The sequence below is a fragment of the Xenopus tropicalis genome, chromosome 6 (genome assembly GCF_000004195.4).
Source record: "Xenopus tropicalis strain Nigerian chromosome 6, UCB_Xtro_10.0, whole genome shotgun sequence".
Classification (NCBI taxonomy): Eukaryota; Metazoa; Chordata; class Amphibia; order Anura; family Pipidae; genus Xenopus; species Xenopus tropicalis.
The window spans coordinates 53,786,774-53,804,510 of NC_030682.2; the positions used below are offsets into that span (position 1 = coordinate 53,786,774).

At 39.4% G+C, this 17,737-nt stretch overlaps 1 protein-coding gene across 2 annotated transcripts; it reads right to left on the reverse strand.

Annotated features, from left to right (window-relative positions):
• Positions 1-7,738: 7,738 nt before the first annotated feature.
• LOC116411667 (PYLa/PGLa A-like) lies at positions 7,739-17,737 on the reverse strand. 2 transcript variants are annotated; one of them, XR_004223259.1, is made up of 6 exons: positions 17,629-17,673; positions 16,520-16,680; positions 15,136-15,195; positions 13,496-13,526; positions 10,330-10,590; positions 7,739-7,753 (listed from the first exon to the last, which is right to left on the reverse strand). XR_004223259.1 is itself a non-coding variant. In XM_031904432.1 (4 exons), the coding sequence occupies exons 2-4, from the start codon at positions 16,677-16,679 to the stop codon at positions 13,501-13,503; spliced, it is 246 nt and encodes an 81-aa protein (XP_031760292.1). In that variant the 5' UTR covers position 16,680; positions 17,629-17,737; the 3' UTR covers positions 13,495-13,500. The 2 variants fall into 2 exon arrangements, 1 of the variants encoding a protein (XP_031760292.1); XM_031904432.1 differs by lacking the exons at positions 7,739-7,753; positions 10,330-10,590 and having other exon boundaries at positions 13,495-13,526; positions 17,629-17,737.

Genomic DNA, 17,737 nt, shown 5'->3' on the forward strand with positions numbered 1-17,737 from the left:
CTCCTTATGCGGTTCCTTGTGCAGTGGCGACAGGACCTTTTATAGGTTGAACCCCGTGCGTACGTGTGATGTCAGTACGCACGGGACGTAACCCTATAAAAGGGCCTGGCACCGCCGGAGAAGGAGCCCGCAAGGAGCCAGAGCACCCAGATTCAGCCCGCGCATCCTGTATCGCGGATCATTCCATGAAAGTCATAAATGCGGGACATTCAAGGAACTATCCGGGACAGCGGGATGTGCTATTAAAAACCGGGACTGTCCCGTGCAAAGCAGTTGGGGGGTATGCTATAACAACAACAAATATATAAAAGCACAATTAGCTTTTTCAGAGGGAAAGACTTAACTTACCATCCATCTGTTAGGATAGGTGATAGGGATATTATAGATGTCAGGTGACAAATAACAATTTAATTTCAGCTAGTGATTCAGCCTTTAGAACTGTATTGTAACCGCGGCAGTGGGATGAAATCTGCAGCAAAAGTTCAGTTGGTTCTTAGGTAAATTTTACAGCTGCAGATTCTGCTTACCAGTCTTCATTTCTACACTGCCTTCAGTTTGTAACATCTCCCGAGCCCTGTCTGCATCTGTGCTTTAATTGGTCAATTTTACTGTTGGTCAAGAAAGCTGTGCTCTGATTGTAGAATTCTAAGAAGAAAGATCCAATCAGAGCACAGCTCATTAGAGCAGAACCGAAGCTTGCAGGAACACAAGAACATTTCCTGATGTTAAGGGTTCCAGGACCATGCAGAAACGGAGTGAGTTTTTTTTTTTTTACGGTGCCAAGCAGGTTTGTGGAACCCTAGCCTTATTGAAAATCTGCCAGTGGTTTATAATGTCTAGTTAGATCAATCTTTGAGGGGCAGCATTTGGTCAGGGTTTCCCTCACATTATAAGGATACAAATCTATAATATTATTATTATTATCAGTCACCCTGTTATTGTTCCAGGAATATCCAGGAAAGCTATATATTAATGCCATCTCTCATGTTAACTCATTCCAACTTGATTTCTAGGAATATTTAAAACAATGAATACAACTGTAAGAATGTATCTTAATGCCACTTTGTCCTATAGATTGAAGCCTTGGGAACCAAAACCATAGATTAGGATAAATTAAATGCTCTCCAAGTGAGCACTTACAGTGGAGGAAATAATTATTTGACCCCTCACTGATTTTGTAAGTTTGTCCAATGACAAAGAAATGAAAAGTCTCAGAACAGTATCATTTCAATGGTAGGTTTATTTTAACAGTGGCAGATAGCACATCAAAAGGAAAATCGAAAAAATAACTTTAAATAAAAGATAGCAACTGATTTGCATTTCATTGAGTGAAATAAGTTTTTGAACCCCTACCAACCATTAAGAGTTCTGGCTCCCACAGAGTGGTTAGACACTTCTACTCAATTAGTCAACCTCATTAAGGACACCTGTCTTAACTAGTCACCTGTATAAAAGACACCTGTCCACAGAATCAATCAATCAAGCAGACTCCAAACTCTCCAACATGGGAAAGACCAAAGAGCTGTCCAAGGATGTCAGAGACAAAATTGTAGACCTGCACAAGGCTGGAATGGGCTACAAAACCATTAGCAAGAAGCTGGGAGAGAAGGTGACAACTGTTGGTGCGATTGTTCGAAAATGGAAGGAGCACAAAATGACCATCAATCGACCTCTCTCTGGGGCTCCACGCAAGATCTCACCTCGTGGGGTGTCAATGATTCTGAGAAAGGTGAAAAAGCATCCTAGAACTACACGGGAGGAGTTAGTTAATGACCTCAAATTAGCAGGGACCACAGTCACCAAGAAAACCATTGGAAACACATTACACCGCAATGGATTAAAATCCTGCAGGGCTCGCAAGGTCCCCCTGCTCAAGAAGGCACATGTGCAGGCCCGTCTGAAGTTTGCCAATGAACACCTGAATGATTCTGTGAGTGACTGGGAGAAGGTGCTGTGGTCTGATGAGACCAAAATAGAGCTCTTTGGCATTAACTCAACTCGCTGTGTTTGGAGGAAGAAAAATGCTGCCTATGACCCCCAAAACACCGTCCCCACCGTCAAGCATGGGGGTGGAAACATTTTGCTTTGGGGGTGTTTTTCTGCTAAGGGCACAGGACAACTTATTTGCATTAACGGGAAAATGGACGGAGCCATGTATCGTGAAATCCTGAATGACAACCTCCTTCCCTCTGCCAGGAAACTGAAAATGGGTCGTGGATGGGTGTTCCAGCACGACAATGACCCAAAACATACAGCAAAGGCAACAAAGGAGTGGCTCAAGAAGAAGCACATTAAGGTCATGGAGTGGCCTAGTCAGTCTCCGGACCTTAATCCAATAGAAAACCTATGGAGGGAGCTCAAGCTCAGAGTTGCACAGAGACAGCCTCGAAACCTTAGGGATTTAGAGATGATCTGCAAAGAGGAGTGGACCAACATTCCTCCTAAAATGTGCGCAAACTTGGTCATCAATTACAAGAAACGTTTGACCTCTGTGCTTGCAAACAAGGGTTTTTCCACTAAGTATTAAGTCTTTTTTTGTTAGAGGGTTCAAAAACTTATTTCACTCAATGAAATGCAAATCAGTTGCTATCTTTTATTTAAAGTTATTTTTTCGATTTTCCTTTTGATGTGCTATCTGCCACTGTTAAAATAAACCTACCATTGAAATGATACTGTTCTGAGACTTTTCATTTCTTTGTCATTGGACAAACTTACAAAATCAGTGAGGGGTCAAATAATTATTTCCTCCACTGTACACTTTTTGAAATGGCTACTTTTAAAACACCATTTAAAACTATTCAGAGACACTGTCAAAGATTGTTCTGGAGGGAGGGTGCAGATTGCACCAGACCTGTATAGGCCAAGAAGCACCATCTATATTTATATGAATGAGTTATGTAGTGAAACACAGAATTTATCAATATACTGTAAGTTAGGGAGAGTATCAGGTCAATTATGAATCACTGAGAAGTCCTCATACAAAAAAAGAATTAGAAAAGTATTTCTGGCAACTTTGCACAGAGAGTAAATAATCATAAAACTCATGTATAGTTGGGTATTTAGATGTTTAGAGAAGTTATAGTAAAGTTAGACTTTAGGGCTCATTTGCAAACCCAAATTGGCCACTATTGGCCGTTTGTTTGCACTTTGCATGCTGTGTTTGGGTGTGCACAGGTCTTGACGCTCAATTTTCCAGCACAGAGACCTGCAGCTCCCTTCACTAATACAGCAATTACTGCATTACTGCGTTAGTCAGTGCTGTATGAGTGAAGGGTGTGCATTGGGGGTGGGCACGCAGACACACAAGGTACAGAGTGGCCTCCTAAAGTCCCAGCTCATTAAGATACCCCTGTAAGGAATTTCTTGCTCTAAAGGCTGAATAGCAGGCAAATCACAAGTGTACTTGTAGCTAGAATAAAGCATATACAAGCCTGCACAACATGTCTCAAGGTAGCTTACCCCATTTGTTATGCAATCAGATAAAAAGTCAGTCCACACCCAAAATGTGGGTGTAAGTAAAAATAAAAAAAAGTAAAATATAATATATTTCCATACACTCGTTTTTTTTTTCGGGAAAAATAACAAAGAGTGTATGTGAAAAATATATCACAAGCAATCTATTGAGAACTTAGTGATGTGCATGCCTTCCCACCATGATTCACATTATTGCCGGTGGGAAGGCATTTGGAGTAGACTAGTCGCCGTGGTAGCAGATTTATTGCTGCCCGCTAATCTCCCTGTCAGACGTAAGCCTTACGCACCCCCCCAGAAAACTGAACCAGCAGAAAACGGAAACAGGGCACTTTTTTCACTCTACTGTGCCTGCTCCGGGCATTGAAAAAATAAGAAAGTAAAAAGAGGATCATTTCATGGTGCTCACTAAAAGAACCTCAGGCTAGTGCAATTTTCTGCTAATAATAGCATTGGCTCAGGGTATCAGGTAAGTGATTACAACCACGAGGGGGTGCCTAAATTTTGAAATTTTTTAAATCAAAAGGCATCAGTTGAAATAACTGCTTGGTCAGAATCCTGTATTGACATATGATTTTCAAAAGAACACATATATTTTTTTCTATAAAACCTCTGCTAAAAATGAGCACATTAAATACGTTAAAATACATTTCTACCTATTGTTCAATTAGTATAAGATGTTCATAGAGTCCTGTGTGGAACCAATTTTTGCAACCTGAACCTGAGGGCCTGTGACTTGGGCCTGCGACCTGCATTTTACCACTTTGGACCCACTACCTGACATGACCTACAACTGCCTATGCACAGCTCTGTCAGTAAATGATAATGCATATTTGAAATAAAACATTTTGGGAATAAGAGAAGTAAGGGTACAGATGGGTAAGAACTTGCGTAGCAAACAGTGGGAACAGGAGCACTTGGCTTCTTATATAGGAATAGCAATAGAACATATTCATTCAACTAAAGAAAACTAGCATATACGGCCTTGCCACATCACTGCCAACCATTCGTTTTTAGGATTTGGGAATGGCTCGTAAATAGTAAAGAATGGGACGAGGGTGTTCTGAAGTAATAGCAGGCATAGTAACATCCCTCTTCTGGGCTCCTAAAATGGGAAGATCAAATGCACCGTTATTTTTTTATTTCTTTAAAGCAATTTGTATTTGCTAATTTCTGTTGCCAGACAGAAGTAAAGAGCGGCAAATTGATATATAATTTATAAATCTTTTCAGTTAAATAACCTTTTATGAACAGCATCTGGTTGGCTTTCTCCTTGCCTTATAAGAAGGATACAGATATATTATTGTATCAGTTACAAGAATATCCAGATGTGCACAGTATTAACACTAAATCTCACTTTAACTGGCGTTCAGGCTTGATTTCCATGAATATGTCAAATTAATCCAAAATGCCACTTGGCCTTCAGACTGAAATCTTGGGGGCACAGTCCCAATCTTTGGGAACATATGTGCTAGATAAGGCTTCTGAGCACTCTTGTACATTTTAATCATTTTTAAATGTTTGATTGTTTACCATTTTTACCCCAATTCCCCTAGCATGGCCTAATTCTGATGATTGGGATGAAGCAACAGACAACTGGGCCGATTCACTAAAGATCGTTAACGCTTATTGCATAATCTTTTGCGTTAAAAAGTGTGCAATAAATAAGTACAGATTCATCAAAGTAATTTTGCATGCGTTAACACTCATTATCGGCCCCAATATATTTATACTTGCTTGATATTTACCAGGGGAAGTTAAGTCCACTTCAAGCTCTTTCATCAATTATATACAAGTGAAACTCAAAGCAATGGGGAGAAAAACCAGTGATCACTGCACTATATGTGGCTGGAAGCTGTCAACTTCTTGCATATGCCATGGTCATGTCTCAAATCATAAATGCACTGTCCAATGAATTAGGCCTTTCATGCATTCTCTCTCAAATCCTCACCCTTCTAGGAGTCCTGAATGATGTTACCTCAATGAATTATGCAAGACTGATATTAAGAGCACTCCTATATGCAAAGAATCCAAATCCAAAAGTATCCAAATGAGATTTGACAAGGTGTGCGGTTCCTGGTAGGAATATGGAATGGGACCCATGCCAGAATCTCCAAATATTAGTTCCCCTGATCAAAATGTGTTTATGACTGTATTGCTGCTTGTACACTTAATATGATTACTAATGCTGTATTCTCCTTTTCTTAGCTCCTATGTTGAGAAAATATATAAACCAATAAGGTTTACATTAAAGGAGAAGGAAAAACTAAGTAAGCTTTATCAGAAAGGTCTATGTAAATTCAGCCATAAGCACTTACAGTACTGCTGCACTGAGTCCTCTATCAAAAGATTCACAAGATTTCTTGTCTCCTTTTTTTGTAAACATGTTCTTAGGGTATCTGACTTCCTCTCTCAGAAAAATCCTTCATTCCCGAAGTCTGCTCAGTTCTCTCCTCTCTTTCCCTCTCCTGCTCCCCCCTTTCATGTGATCTGAGCTATAACTGCTAAGCTGCGAGCAGGAAGCTACGAACGCCAAGCTAAAATGGCAGCTGTAATCTTAAACAGAGAAAGCTTCTAGGGCTGTTTACTCAGGTATGGTTATGCTTTCTGCAGAATAAATATAGTGTTCTAGGTGGCACTAATGTGGCAAATTTATTGGCAATAAAATGCCAAAATGACTTTCCTTCTCCTTTAAAGGTAAATAAAGCTTGATAATGTTTGTGAAGATTCTCATTGATCCAGGCCATGGTATATCAGTAGTAAGTCAAATCAACTGGACTCACTGTGTTTTTCTTGAAGATGTTTCACCAGTCATCTGACCCACTTTCTCAATTCTGAATGACTTGTACAAAGATCTTCCTGGAATAAATTCCCTGGATTGTTGCTCCAATCAGTGTAATCTGTTTGTCATAACCAGCATGGGATCAGGGATCTCATGAAGGTGAGGTCAGAAAATAGATGTAGTAACCCCAGTAATTCAATGTTTGCCAATCAGGTGTCACTTAGGTGTCTTTAGTTTTGGACACCTCCAGGATAAAAGTAAAACCTCCCATAAGTTCTATGCCCAGTAGATCAGTTACAGTTAGTTGACTCCAATATAAAAGGAAGAGACAACGTGCTCAGGGTCTTTTCTTGGGACCTCACCTCACTGGGAGGTGATTACAGGTTATAAAAAATTTACTTAGTTAGGTTAGTTCTGTAATAGTCGCTCCAGGAGTGAAAGATTGGCGCTGGATAGATAGTATGAGCAGCTCAAAGCTCCAACAAGGAAAGTAGAGGTTTACAACCCTGAGCTGAAAAAGGCAGCCAGCTTAGGGATACAAATGGTTGAGCTCAGGGACACAGTGTGTGCGATTCCTGAAGTAAGGGGCTACTGCGAAGCCAGACTGCACTAGGGATTTGCACTAAGGCAGGGGACACCACCTCTAAAGGTAAAGGCTGCAAGTGTGAGTTTAGTCTGATCATATGCTGCTTGTGAAGTTATTCAAACTGTGCTTGATATACTATTGAAATGTGAGTTATGTATAAATACTACCGGATGCCATATGCCTGGAGTGAATAAACAAAGTTCATTGTTGAAGAAATCCTTGTTGCTTCATTCATCTACCCAATCTATTGCTGACAGATACAGTATTCCAGCCTGCTGGGAGTTGCTGGGGTTTGTCACTTGAACTGGTCAGTACTAAAGCACGTAGCACACACACATCACTAATATACGTAGCACACCCAAGGGTGGGCTACATAGAAAATATTCAGTGGTAGCAAAAAGATTTATCCTGTGTTTTTGGACACCATGGAAGGACACAACTTCAGCCTTATATAAAATGCCATGACAGGATGACATGGAAGCAGCTTTCTATAGAAGTGGTTTCAGCTCTGCACCCTTGAAGCAAGTGAAGAGGATTTACAGGCTTGCATCTGTAGGTGGCCATTGTGGAACTCTGCCTCTTCTGCAGCCTCCTCTGCCTACTTCTCTCCCTTATGCATTAGTCCTCTGCAGGCATGCTTTAGGGCAAGTCATGTTCTGGGTTGTTTGAATGTAACAGAATCACTTCAGGCTTCAGGCAGCTATTGATTGTCATTTACAGAAAAGTTAGCAGGGTTCTATAAGGTTTTTATTTTCTGTTTATCATAAAAGGCACCACTTTTATAGAAGCACAAAGAATATGGCTTTATGAGCGAACCTTTTCAGCCAGTACAGTTTCACTGTGAAATTTGTGGTTTCATTAATGGTAAACTTTTTGCAAATCTTGACTAGAATTTCACCATTCATTTTCTTTCACTGGTTAAAAAAAAAAAAAAAATAAACAGAAAAAAAGCAGACATCATCTTTATGCACCCCTTGTCATCCACATCAACCAACTGGCTTGGAGCCTGCCCCAGCCCTATGTCTGTCTATCTAGGAGCTGTCTGGGTGCAGTGATTGGAAAAAAAATCAGCAACATGGAAGGTATTTTTTTTTTCCAATGAATTACATTTATAGCATAGCGGAAATGAGCTTCTCTAACAAGTTAGGATAAATACTGTATGCCTTAACCCACCTAATGCACATTTTCGTTGAAGCAAAATGGTCCAGTTTTGCTCAGCACTATTGATGTGGATTGGAAAGTAATCCAAACCTAAAATGCTCTAAGAATTCCTACGACTTAAGGTGGCCATACATGGGCCAATTTCATCTGCCAATATCGGTCCTTTTGATATGGTAGCTCATCTTCCCATATATGGGCACCACTGACGGGCCCACCCAACTGACATCAGGCCTGAAATTGTCCAGATCTCGATCGGGTTGGTTTGATTTTTTTCCGTCAGATTGGGGACTGCATCGACTCGTTGATGCAGTCCCCAGTCCGACAACGCCTATGCCCACTATTTTAATTCGTTCTTTGGCCCTAGGGTCAAACGATTAAATAAGCCCAATATCGCCCACCCATAGGTGGGCATATGGGAGGAATTTTCTCTCACTTGGGGACCTCGCCAAACGAGCAGATCTAAAAGTCTATGGCCACCATTAGACTGGAGACATCTTATTTCTTCTCTTTCCTTAATGTTATTTACAGTGTGATACTTACCTAATGATACTCACTCTGTAAAATTTTGAAAAGTTAAAAAGTATTGAAAAGAAAACACTCTAGGAAAGTACTGGTTTCACTAACATTTTGCTTTCTATGTGCAGTATGGTAGGTCCCATAGTCTACCTGGGTGGGGGTTTATGTTTTTACCCCATTAACCTCATGCAGGGTTGAGAGATATGACAAAAAATGTTGGATTCTTTACTGACCATTTCTAGGATACAGGGGGATGCTGGTCACTCAGCTGGGGAGAACAATGCAACCTTTTTTCCTATCCACTGCCCAGTGGAATAGGGCTAATATATATATATATATATGATATCAACAACTCTTCAAGGGAGGACAGTGGTTAGTAACTGGGAGGTACAATAACCAGGCAAAATGGACAAATGTACACCTTGGAGTAGGGGTGCAAATAAATCAAAGGAAGAGATGCTCTCCCCAAACAGATAGGTGTTAGTAGTGGCTGAAGCACCCACACCAAGAAAACTTAAGGGAAGGTGCCACTTAGTAGAAATAGAAGCAATTATTTTGATTGATTTTTTTCCTTGCGTTATAGGTGGGTGAGGGTCCTAGAAAGAGCCTGAGGGTTATATTCTTACCACCTCTATTTGACAGGGTTAGCAGTTCAATGCATAACCCCCAAGGCTACATACACTTGCCCCCCAATTAAGATGTAGAGTTTGTGGGTAAGAAGTGACTGCCAGAGGGGCCATGTAGTATTTGTGCCCAAGGTCTAGACCTGTATGTATATCCTATTTATAAATCGCTACGTATGTACACAGCGCTATACTGTGCCTTGTTTGTATGTCCCATACACTGGCTCACCTCACTCACCATACCAACCTACCCCTCCAATGTTTAGTTTATAAAACTCAACACAAACACCACTTACCTGCTGCTGCTGTTCTTCACCTCCTTTTGTTTTCCCTCTCCCCGTCCAACTGCGCCCCCCCCCCCCCCACTTTGTTGCACCCGAAGCACATGCCTTTGGTGCCTTTCCCTTGTTCTGACCCTGGTGACTGCCCACTTTTTAAACATATTACCCAATTGTGCATGGGGCAGATTGAACTGGACCCTATGGACCCTATGGCCTATGGCTGAGCAATCTCTCATGCACATTAATTCACTGATAATTTTATTCTTACTGTAATATGTGAATGATATCAAGTGCTATATACTGTAAAACCTGCCACCAAGGAAGCTGAACAATGGTACCAGGGCGAGAAACTAACTAAACTGAACTAAGGAGACAGTACACTCTTGTTCAGATTAAAAAGTCCTTATAATTAATTAAAATGTGTTTCTGATTCTCTCCTCTGTTTAATCAGAATTGATTTAGGTTACAGTTCTGTGACTCTATGCAAATACCATCTTATACCTGTAACATTAACTATTTATGATTTTTTCATACAGAATGGCTAAAAGCAAGGACTGTAGTATTTTGATGGCTCATTTTGAGTAGTAAAAAACTGGAGAATGGAGACATCACAGCACATCCTCTAATCTCTGTATAGGAACTACCACAAAGCATCTCCCAAGGAGACCCAGGGTTCCTGTAGCCAGTTCTAGATACATGATTGCAACATGAGAACAGAGACACTTCCTGATACAGATGTACATAGAGTATGAGAGGCCTGATCCTACTGACATATATAACCCGCAGCTCTCCCTTCTGCTCTGAACTCATTACTGACTTTTACTTCATTCTTACAAATAACAGGTATTTCCAACAAGTTTTCTTAAAGAATATCACCTGACTTTCAGGCTTTCTTTGGAGTATGCTCACCTGACAGGACTGTCATGGTAACTGCCTGAGACTGCACTGTAAAGGCACAATAAAAACTAAATAGATAATGGTATAATAGGTTCAGTGGAAATTGAGAGACAATAGATAGACAATAAAGTAAAACAAATGGTGAATACATGCATATAGGTCGTTTTATTTTCAGCATTTCACAACAGAAGTATATTTTTATAGGTTTGGCGCATTGCAGACATTCATATTAGTCTTCAGTAGAGCAAAAATCCGACCTGGCCATTTAATTTCCTAAAAAAAAAGTATACACTGTAAATTTTGAAATAAAAAAGCATGAAACAATAAACAAAGAACAACAAACATAGTTCTTAATATTTTCTTTTGTGAGTTACTGAGAATGCCTAAAGAAAAATAAGTTTAAGAAATTCAGATTTCTGCTAATAAGTGTCAGACAGTTGCCTGAAATGTCCCGGAAATCAGATATTTCTCCCAGCAGATATTTCTCTTTGCTTTGCTGTATATCACAGTATCTGTTATAAGATCCTGGGATGAGTAAAACATGACTTGTTTAGTTTGAGGTCAGATCAGCAGATTATATTTTTTCTGTTATATTTTGTGCTGCATTTTGAAACAAACACCAAGTACAAAAGCTTTGTTGTCTGAATAAAACACAGGTAGTGTGCATTCCCGTTATGCATTCCTGTGGTAAATCCAATATCTCCTACAGTACAGTTTGGCACCGATCCCTCACAAATGCAATTTTGTTTGATCACATTCTGTTGCCATTAACTGATGGTTAAACATCAATATAAGGCCAGCATGGTCTGGTAACAGCTGTGCCCCAATCACTCACCACAGGAGAAACCATCATTGATTGAATTATGTTGAGTATAGGTTCAGGATCAGACCGGGGGGTGGAGGGCCCACTGGGGCTACCACCCCAGGGTCCCCACACCTCCCAAGGTGCCCCTACCATGTCCCCTGCACCCCTCAAAAGGGCCCCCGCCATACCTCCCTAACCCCTGCAGGGGCCCCTGCCACCCGGTCGACGTCCTCCCCTGAGTGCAAGTTACTTTTAACGCGTAAGGGGAGGGAAACTAGCGGCCGTGGGAGCAGCGACAGGGATCGGGTCTGGCCCGCCAAAGGACGGAGCTCACCGGGTCTGACCCTGTATAGGTTTATTTTTTCTCCATCCACTGTAGGTCGTAGAAATTAAGATTCTAAAATTATATTGAATGGGACAACAGCACTGGTGCCTATTAAAACATATCAATACCTTGGCAAGCAAGGTATCACGCAATTCAGTAATATTCACAAAAGGTATGTATGACATATATAAATGTTACTTTGGTACATTATAATCAACTCCGTAACAATGTAGATTGGATTATCCTTAAAAGAATGCATAAAAAAAAATACAAAAGATATTTGAAAAAGATTTTTGTGATAGATACTCTTTAATCAGTGATCCACAGTCTGAATAAGCAAATGTACTGTTTTGTGTATCATGAATGAAGTTTATATCCATACTGAGGTTTCTATGTGTCCTCATGTAACTGTGGAATAAAACCTACTTGAATATATTGTGTGTCCCTGTGTTTGTACAAGAAGTACTGGGAAACTTCACTGAGGTCTGTTGGCTCCCTATTGTATAAGGAGACCTCAGTGAAGGGATCTAGGGGAAGAAGACTGCATTGAAGGCTGTGATTTAAAGAAGGAAAGGCATTTTGCATTTTATTGCCAATAGATTAGCCACAATAGTGGAAGCTAGAACACTATATTTATTCTGCACAAAACATTACCATACCTGAGTAAACAGCCCTAGAATCTGCCTCTGTTTTTTTAAGATAGCTGCCATTTTAGCTTGGTCTCAGTAACTTCTGTGCTGCAGTTCTGGCTGCTGGTAGCTCGGATTATAGCAGAGATGGGAGAGTGAGAAGGGCAGTGAGTAGGGAGGGGGATAGAGCAGAGAAGGGAGGGGGAGAAAGGAGCAAGCTGAGCAGACTTGTGCCGTGCCCTGAAGTATATTTCTGAGAGAAGGACGTCTGATACAGAAGAACGCGTGTACACAAAAGAAGAAAGGAAATTCTGTTTTTCTTTTGATAGGGGAGTCTTTGGGGCATATTTACTAAAGAGTGACAGTAGAAATTTTAAGTAGTTTTACTAAAAATATATAATATATTTTGGAGAATTAACATCGTAGGGGTAAATATTTTCTTTGTATTTGCTTAGATGCCTGTCTCTTCTTCAGGTGAAATTTATCCACTGAATATTCTCCAATTTACTAAAAGCACAAGAACGTCTTTTTGCCAAGAGAAATTTTTCCAGGTACAGGCTAGCGAACCACCATTATACAGATAGAGCAGCCACTTTTAAATCTCATGTACATCACCCCCTCCATACTAGTTTTCTACATATGTCATTTCTTCATGGTAAAAATTCTCTAGAGGATTTCCCCTACTACAATTGATAGGAAAATGGGAATGGGAAAAATATACTGGTGAATTTTTACAGAAAATTTACACCAGGAGGAAATTTACTGCATTTTTCTTGAAAAATGATTTTTAGTAAATATAAAATGTGCATAATGTGCTGCTGCCCTGCACTGGTAAAAGTTGTGTGTTTACTTCAGAAAGTCTACTATAATTTATATAAATAAGCTGCTATGTAGCCATGGAGGCAGCCATTCAAAGGAGAAAAGGCACAGGCACATAGCAGATAACAGATAAAACACTATTGTATTCTACAGAACTTATCTGTTATCTGCTATGTAACCTGTGCCTTTTCTCCTTTTTTCCAGCTTGAATGGCTGCCCCCGTGGCTACACAGCAGCTTATTATATAAATTATAGTAGTGTTACTGTAGCAAACACACCAGTTTTACCAGTGCAGGGCAACAGTGCATTATATTTTTATTACTTTAAAGCTCTTTCATTTTTTAGTGTTACTGTTCCTTTAATCTTCAGGGTAAGCACTCAACTTAAAACAGAAAAGCAAGAAAGGGAGGAGGTCCTTATTGAAATAATAACCAATGACATTATATTGATATCCAACCTGTAAAAGTTAAAATGCAAATAAAAATCATTGAAAAGAAATAATAACCAATTGTCTTTAGACACATAGCAGCAGTCAGAAGTCTCCCACAAATACATTGTTTGCACATTAATGAGTCAATATAGTAGAAATAGAATAAATACCTGGTTTAATCAATTTGAGCCATTCTTTTAACTGTAATTTAAAAAAAAAAAAAAAAAAAAAAATCAAGTTGCCATATATTGAACTATAAGTGCTGACAGACATTAGATTCTAGTGGAAGGGGAAAAAGTCACTTAAATTCTAAAAATTACATTACTAATAATGACGCTGCTTCTATTTATATCAAAGAAAAACTGTAAACAGGGAGTCCATTTGTCATTTACAACTTACTACAACAGCCTAAAGGTTTAGCATCTCTATAACAGTAATGATCCAGATCTTGACAATTGTTATGTATAGAAAGCTTTCAGTCACTCTGCAGTGAGACCAACCCTAGGAGATAATTATCTGGTCTTCAGGGAGCTTTTACCTATGGAATTTGCAGAATTGCAGCAAAAGGTGTCTACATTTGCATGTATACCTTCACAAAGAAACACACATTTTACTGATTTCAATATAAGCACAAGGACATGTAATTTATATAATAATATGGATAGTCTAGTCCTATGTGCTTGGGGCTTTCAAGTTCCCCAAAATCTAAAGGCTACAGCTCCATTTACCCTAGAGTGAATTTGGTTCTGCCCACTAAATAAGATCTGGGAGCAGTGACATATTCCACCAACCAGACATAGTAAGTGTTGTGCCATAGAACATGCCTGTAGCAGAAATCCTTTTTCTGAAAATGTAATTTTGTTTGGGACCAGTCTGTGTTTTTCAGGTTGTGAAAGACCATAAAGATACCACTTTTTATGGCAGGAAAAGAAATATGATTCAGACATTACAGGCCACAGTTAATACAAATGATTTAGGAATTATTCCTATATTTTGTTGTGAAAGGGTCCATTAAACGATGCAACCCACACATTTTTTGGCTCCCTTAAGTTCAGTTAGATGGCGGTTAAACAAATACCCTAGTCACTCACAAATTTAAACAGGAGGATAAAAGCCACTCAGCCATGGCATACATTAAAACCCTCTTTCCCTTAAAAAAAATACAAATTGACAGCACTCCCATAAAGCTAAAAAGCCTTTATTGCCAGTTTCTGGCACAGATCAATGTTTAAAACCACCAGACTCTTTATCAAACCTTTTCCACAACTGGATCTGATCGGAGTAGCGAAGAATATTTGTTAAGAACAAAATTGATATCTCTTGTCCTGTCTATGTCCTTTTCCAGCTTATACCTTGGGGTAGAAGTCCAAATAGATAATCAGTCCCCCCCGCCCCACAAGTCAATAAGCATTAGGAAAGGATGCAGCAAAAGCAATGGGGTGCTGAATGTCCCTTGATAGTAACACTTGTGTTGATTTGTTTCGAACCTCATTCTGGATTAGTAGGTGAGAGTCATAGAAAAGGTTTGTGGGTCATATCCCCTACCTCACAGCAATTAGAGGGTTAGCCAGGTTAAAACATGAACCCCGAGGCTACTTACACCTGCCTCCAATACATCTTGCTCTTTTAAATGTTTAGCTTCCTTTTTTTGTGGTCAGAGATTGTGTCATTCAATTTATTTTTTCTCTACTCACCCCAAATAACTTAACAGTAATATTCCCATTCTCCTGATAAATAAAACACTGAGATGGAAAACATGGCAATCTTCCTCTATCAGATAATAAGAATTATTACAGGAACATCCTCATACCTGGAATGAGATCCTCAAGTTCCAGAGCACTGCGACGTCCCAGAGCAGCACCAATAATAGCTAGATAAAAAAATATATATATATATTAAGGTTACACATTAAATATTTTAAGATTTGCAATAAATAATGTCTTAAATGGCAACACTGAAGTATATACTGCAAAAAGAAGTGGATAAATACCATCCATCTATGTGTGGAATTTCATTACAGGCTAGTTAGCAGATTAAAACAAACAATCAAACAAATGAATAGTTCAGATTTATTGTGCCACTAAAAGCCTGAGTAAAGTAAAGCTTATTTTGTTTACATAAATGCATAGACTTTTGCATTTTTTGTTAAATAACCAGCCCACACAGTTTAAGTTTCAGTCCCTTATTATCTACCATTTTCCTATGAACTCATAGATGTTGCCGCCACCTAATCTCAGTCTAAGGCAACGTTCATGGGAAGTGCACTGCTTTAGGGAGAATGGACAATTCTAAGCAAATTTTCAATTGGTTTTAATTATTTATATCTTATAGTTTTTTCCCATTGTTTTCCCCTTTCTTCTGCCTCTTTCCAGTTTTCTAATGGGGGTCACTCACTGTAAGAATAGTTACCTGGCTGTGCGTCTTCGCTCCCCACTGTGTGCAGTCCTTCAGCAGTGTTAGAGCACAAGTCTTATTTGACTGGGTTAGGTGTGTGTGTACGTTTGACAACGATGCACGTGCATCAAACTGCTCATTGGATTGGACATTTGCATGAGATATTTCTAGCTCCTGTGGACACTGAGCCTTCTGTACTCTTCTGATTGGATCTTCTGGTGTGAGTTTCAGCTAGCCTCTTGGTTTTTGAATCTCCGCTGCCTGTCTCGAACTTGGCCTGTTTTTTGACCCTGAACCTTAGCTGCCTGGCCCAATCTTAGCCCATCACCTGATTATAAACCTGTTTACATGTCCTGACTTTGATTGCTACCTGGTGTTCCTGCCTATTTGCACAATTCTTCTCCAGTTCACATTGCAGGGGTTGGCATTGTCAAATCTGTAGGTACCACCTAATCCTCTAATTGGAATCACAACTTGAAGGTACGTGATAGAATCACTTAGCCACAATGGATTTAAAGACTATGTGAGCATCGATCTGAAAGATCTAGCTCCCCCTACTGGGTGACTCCTAAGGCTCCTTTGGCTCCGGTTCCTCCTGTGATCAGATCTGTAATCACAATGTTGACAGTGCAGCCCATGGCTATGTTTATATAAAGAAGGAAGTTAGCCTCAGTATTTGCAAGACACACTTTTGAGAAATGCAGAAATGGGTACATTCTGATCTTTGGAGAAAATTACTAAGATTTTCTATCAATGCTTTTAAATTTCCAGAATGATTTTGTTATATTTTGCCACCTTACCTTTTGCAGCTTTTCCAAACGCCGTTCCAGCTTTAGTTGCCATTCCTCGGATGTATCGCTCGTGGCTTTCTTCATCTGCATCTGCAAAGCCTGTGGGCTGTGCCAGTGCATTTGCACAGATTGCAGCAAGGAATACGCAGAGGAATATCCCTTTGTACATCCTGTGGAGAAAGAAAAAAGTAATAGAATAGTAATAGTAATAGTAATAGACACGTTTGTTACAAATGGAAGTCTAAAATAAATGAGTTCATTAATGTTAATTATTTTTTTGCTTAAAATATAATTTTTTACAAACACACAAAAATGCATGAAATGCTAGCATCAGAGAGTTGAATGTCAAATACAAATACAGATTTCTTTACTTAGATCAGTAGGTAGATCCTATGCATTGCTAAGTTCATCTTCTTTAGGACAAGGGTGTCAGTGAAACTTTATTGTAGCTGCTGGAAAGTGTTAGTAAAAGAATGAAAGAGTTCTTAAGCCACTATTTGAATAGAAGTGTACCTTACAATCTTTATATCCACAATATTGAAACAGGTATTAGATGTATTATACACAAATAAATATTAGAAAAAAGCATACAAAATACTGGTTTCCTATTTCTGGTAATTACAGGTATGGGACCTGTTATCCAAAATGCTCGGGACATGGGGTTTTCCAGATAAGGGATCTTTCCATAATTTGGATCTCCATAACTTAAGTCTGCTAGAAATCCTTGCCTCCAGCAAGGATTAATTATATCTTAGATAGAATCAAGTACAAGGTGCTGTTTTATTATTACAGAGAAAAAGGAAATCATATTTAAAAATGAGAATTATTTGCTTATGCAGTCTATGAGAGATGGCCTTTCCTTCATTTGGAACTTTCTGGATAACGGGTTTCTGGATAAGGGATCCTATACAAGTATAATAAAATACCCTGTACTTGATGTTAAAGACCAATAAAAGTCACAGTTTCGGAAGTAGATGCCAATTTGTTAGGCCCCCCTCAATACAAGCACAATCTGGTGGGGGGCTTCATCAAGCAACATACCATCATCTAGTTTTCATCTCCCTGGTGCATGCAGGTATAGTAAAGTCTGCACGATTCCTATCAGAGGCTCCACTTACCTTTCAAATGTATTCAGTTCTCAATACCAGAAGAAACAACGTGCACAATGCAAATTGTTGTACTACCTATTCATGTTGCACTGAACCTTATATAGCTGCTTTGACTTTC

Coding starts and splice junctions, on each gene's coding strand:
- LOC116411667 (XM_031904432.1), bottom strand. CDS start 16,679: ATGTACAAAGGGATATTCCTCTGCGTATTCCTTGCTGCAATCTGTGCA. Junction 15,196..16,519: donor GTTTGGAAAAGCTGCAAAAG/GTAAGGTGGCAA, acceptor TTTTTTATCTAG/CTATTATTGGTGCTGCTCTG. Junction 13,527..15,135: donor ACTTGAGGATCTCATTCCAG/GTATGAGGATGT, acceptor TTTAAATTACAG/TTAAAAGAATGGCTCAAATT.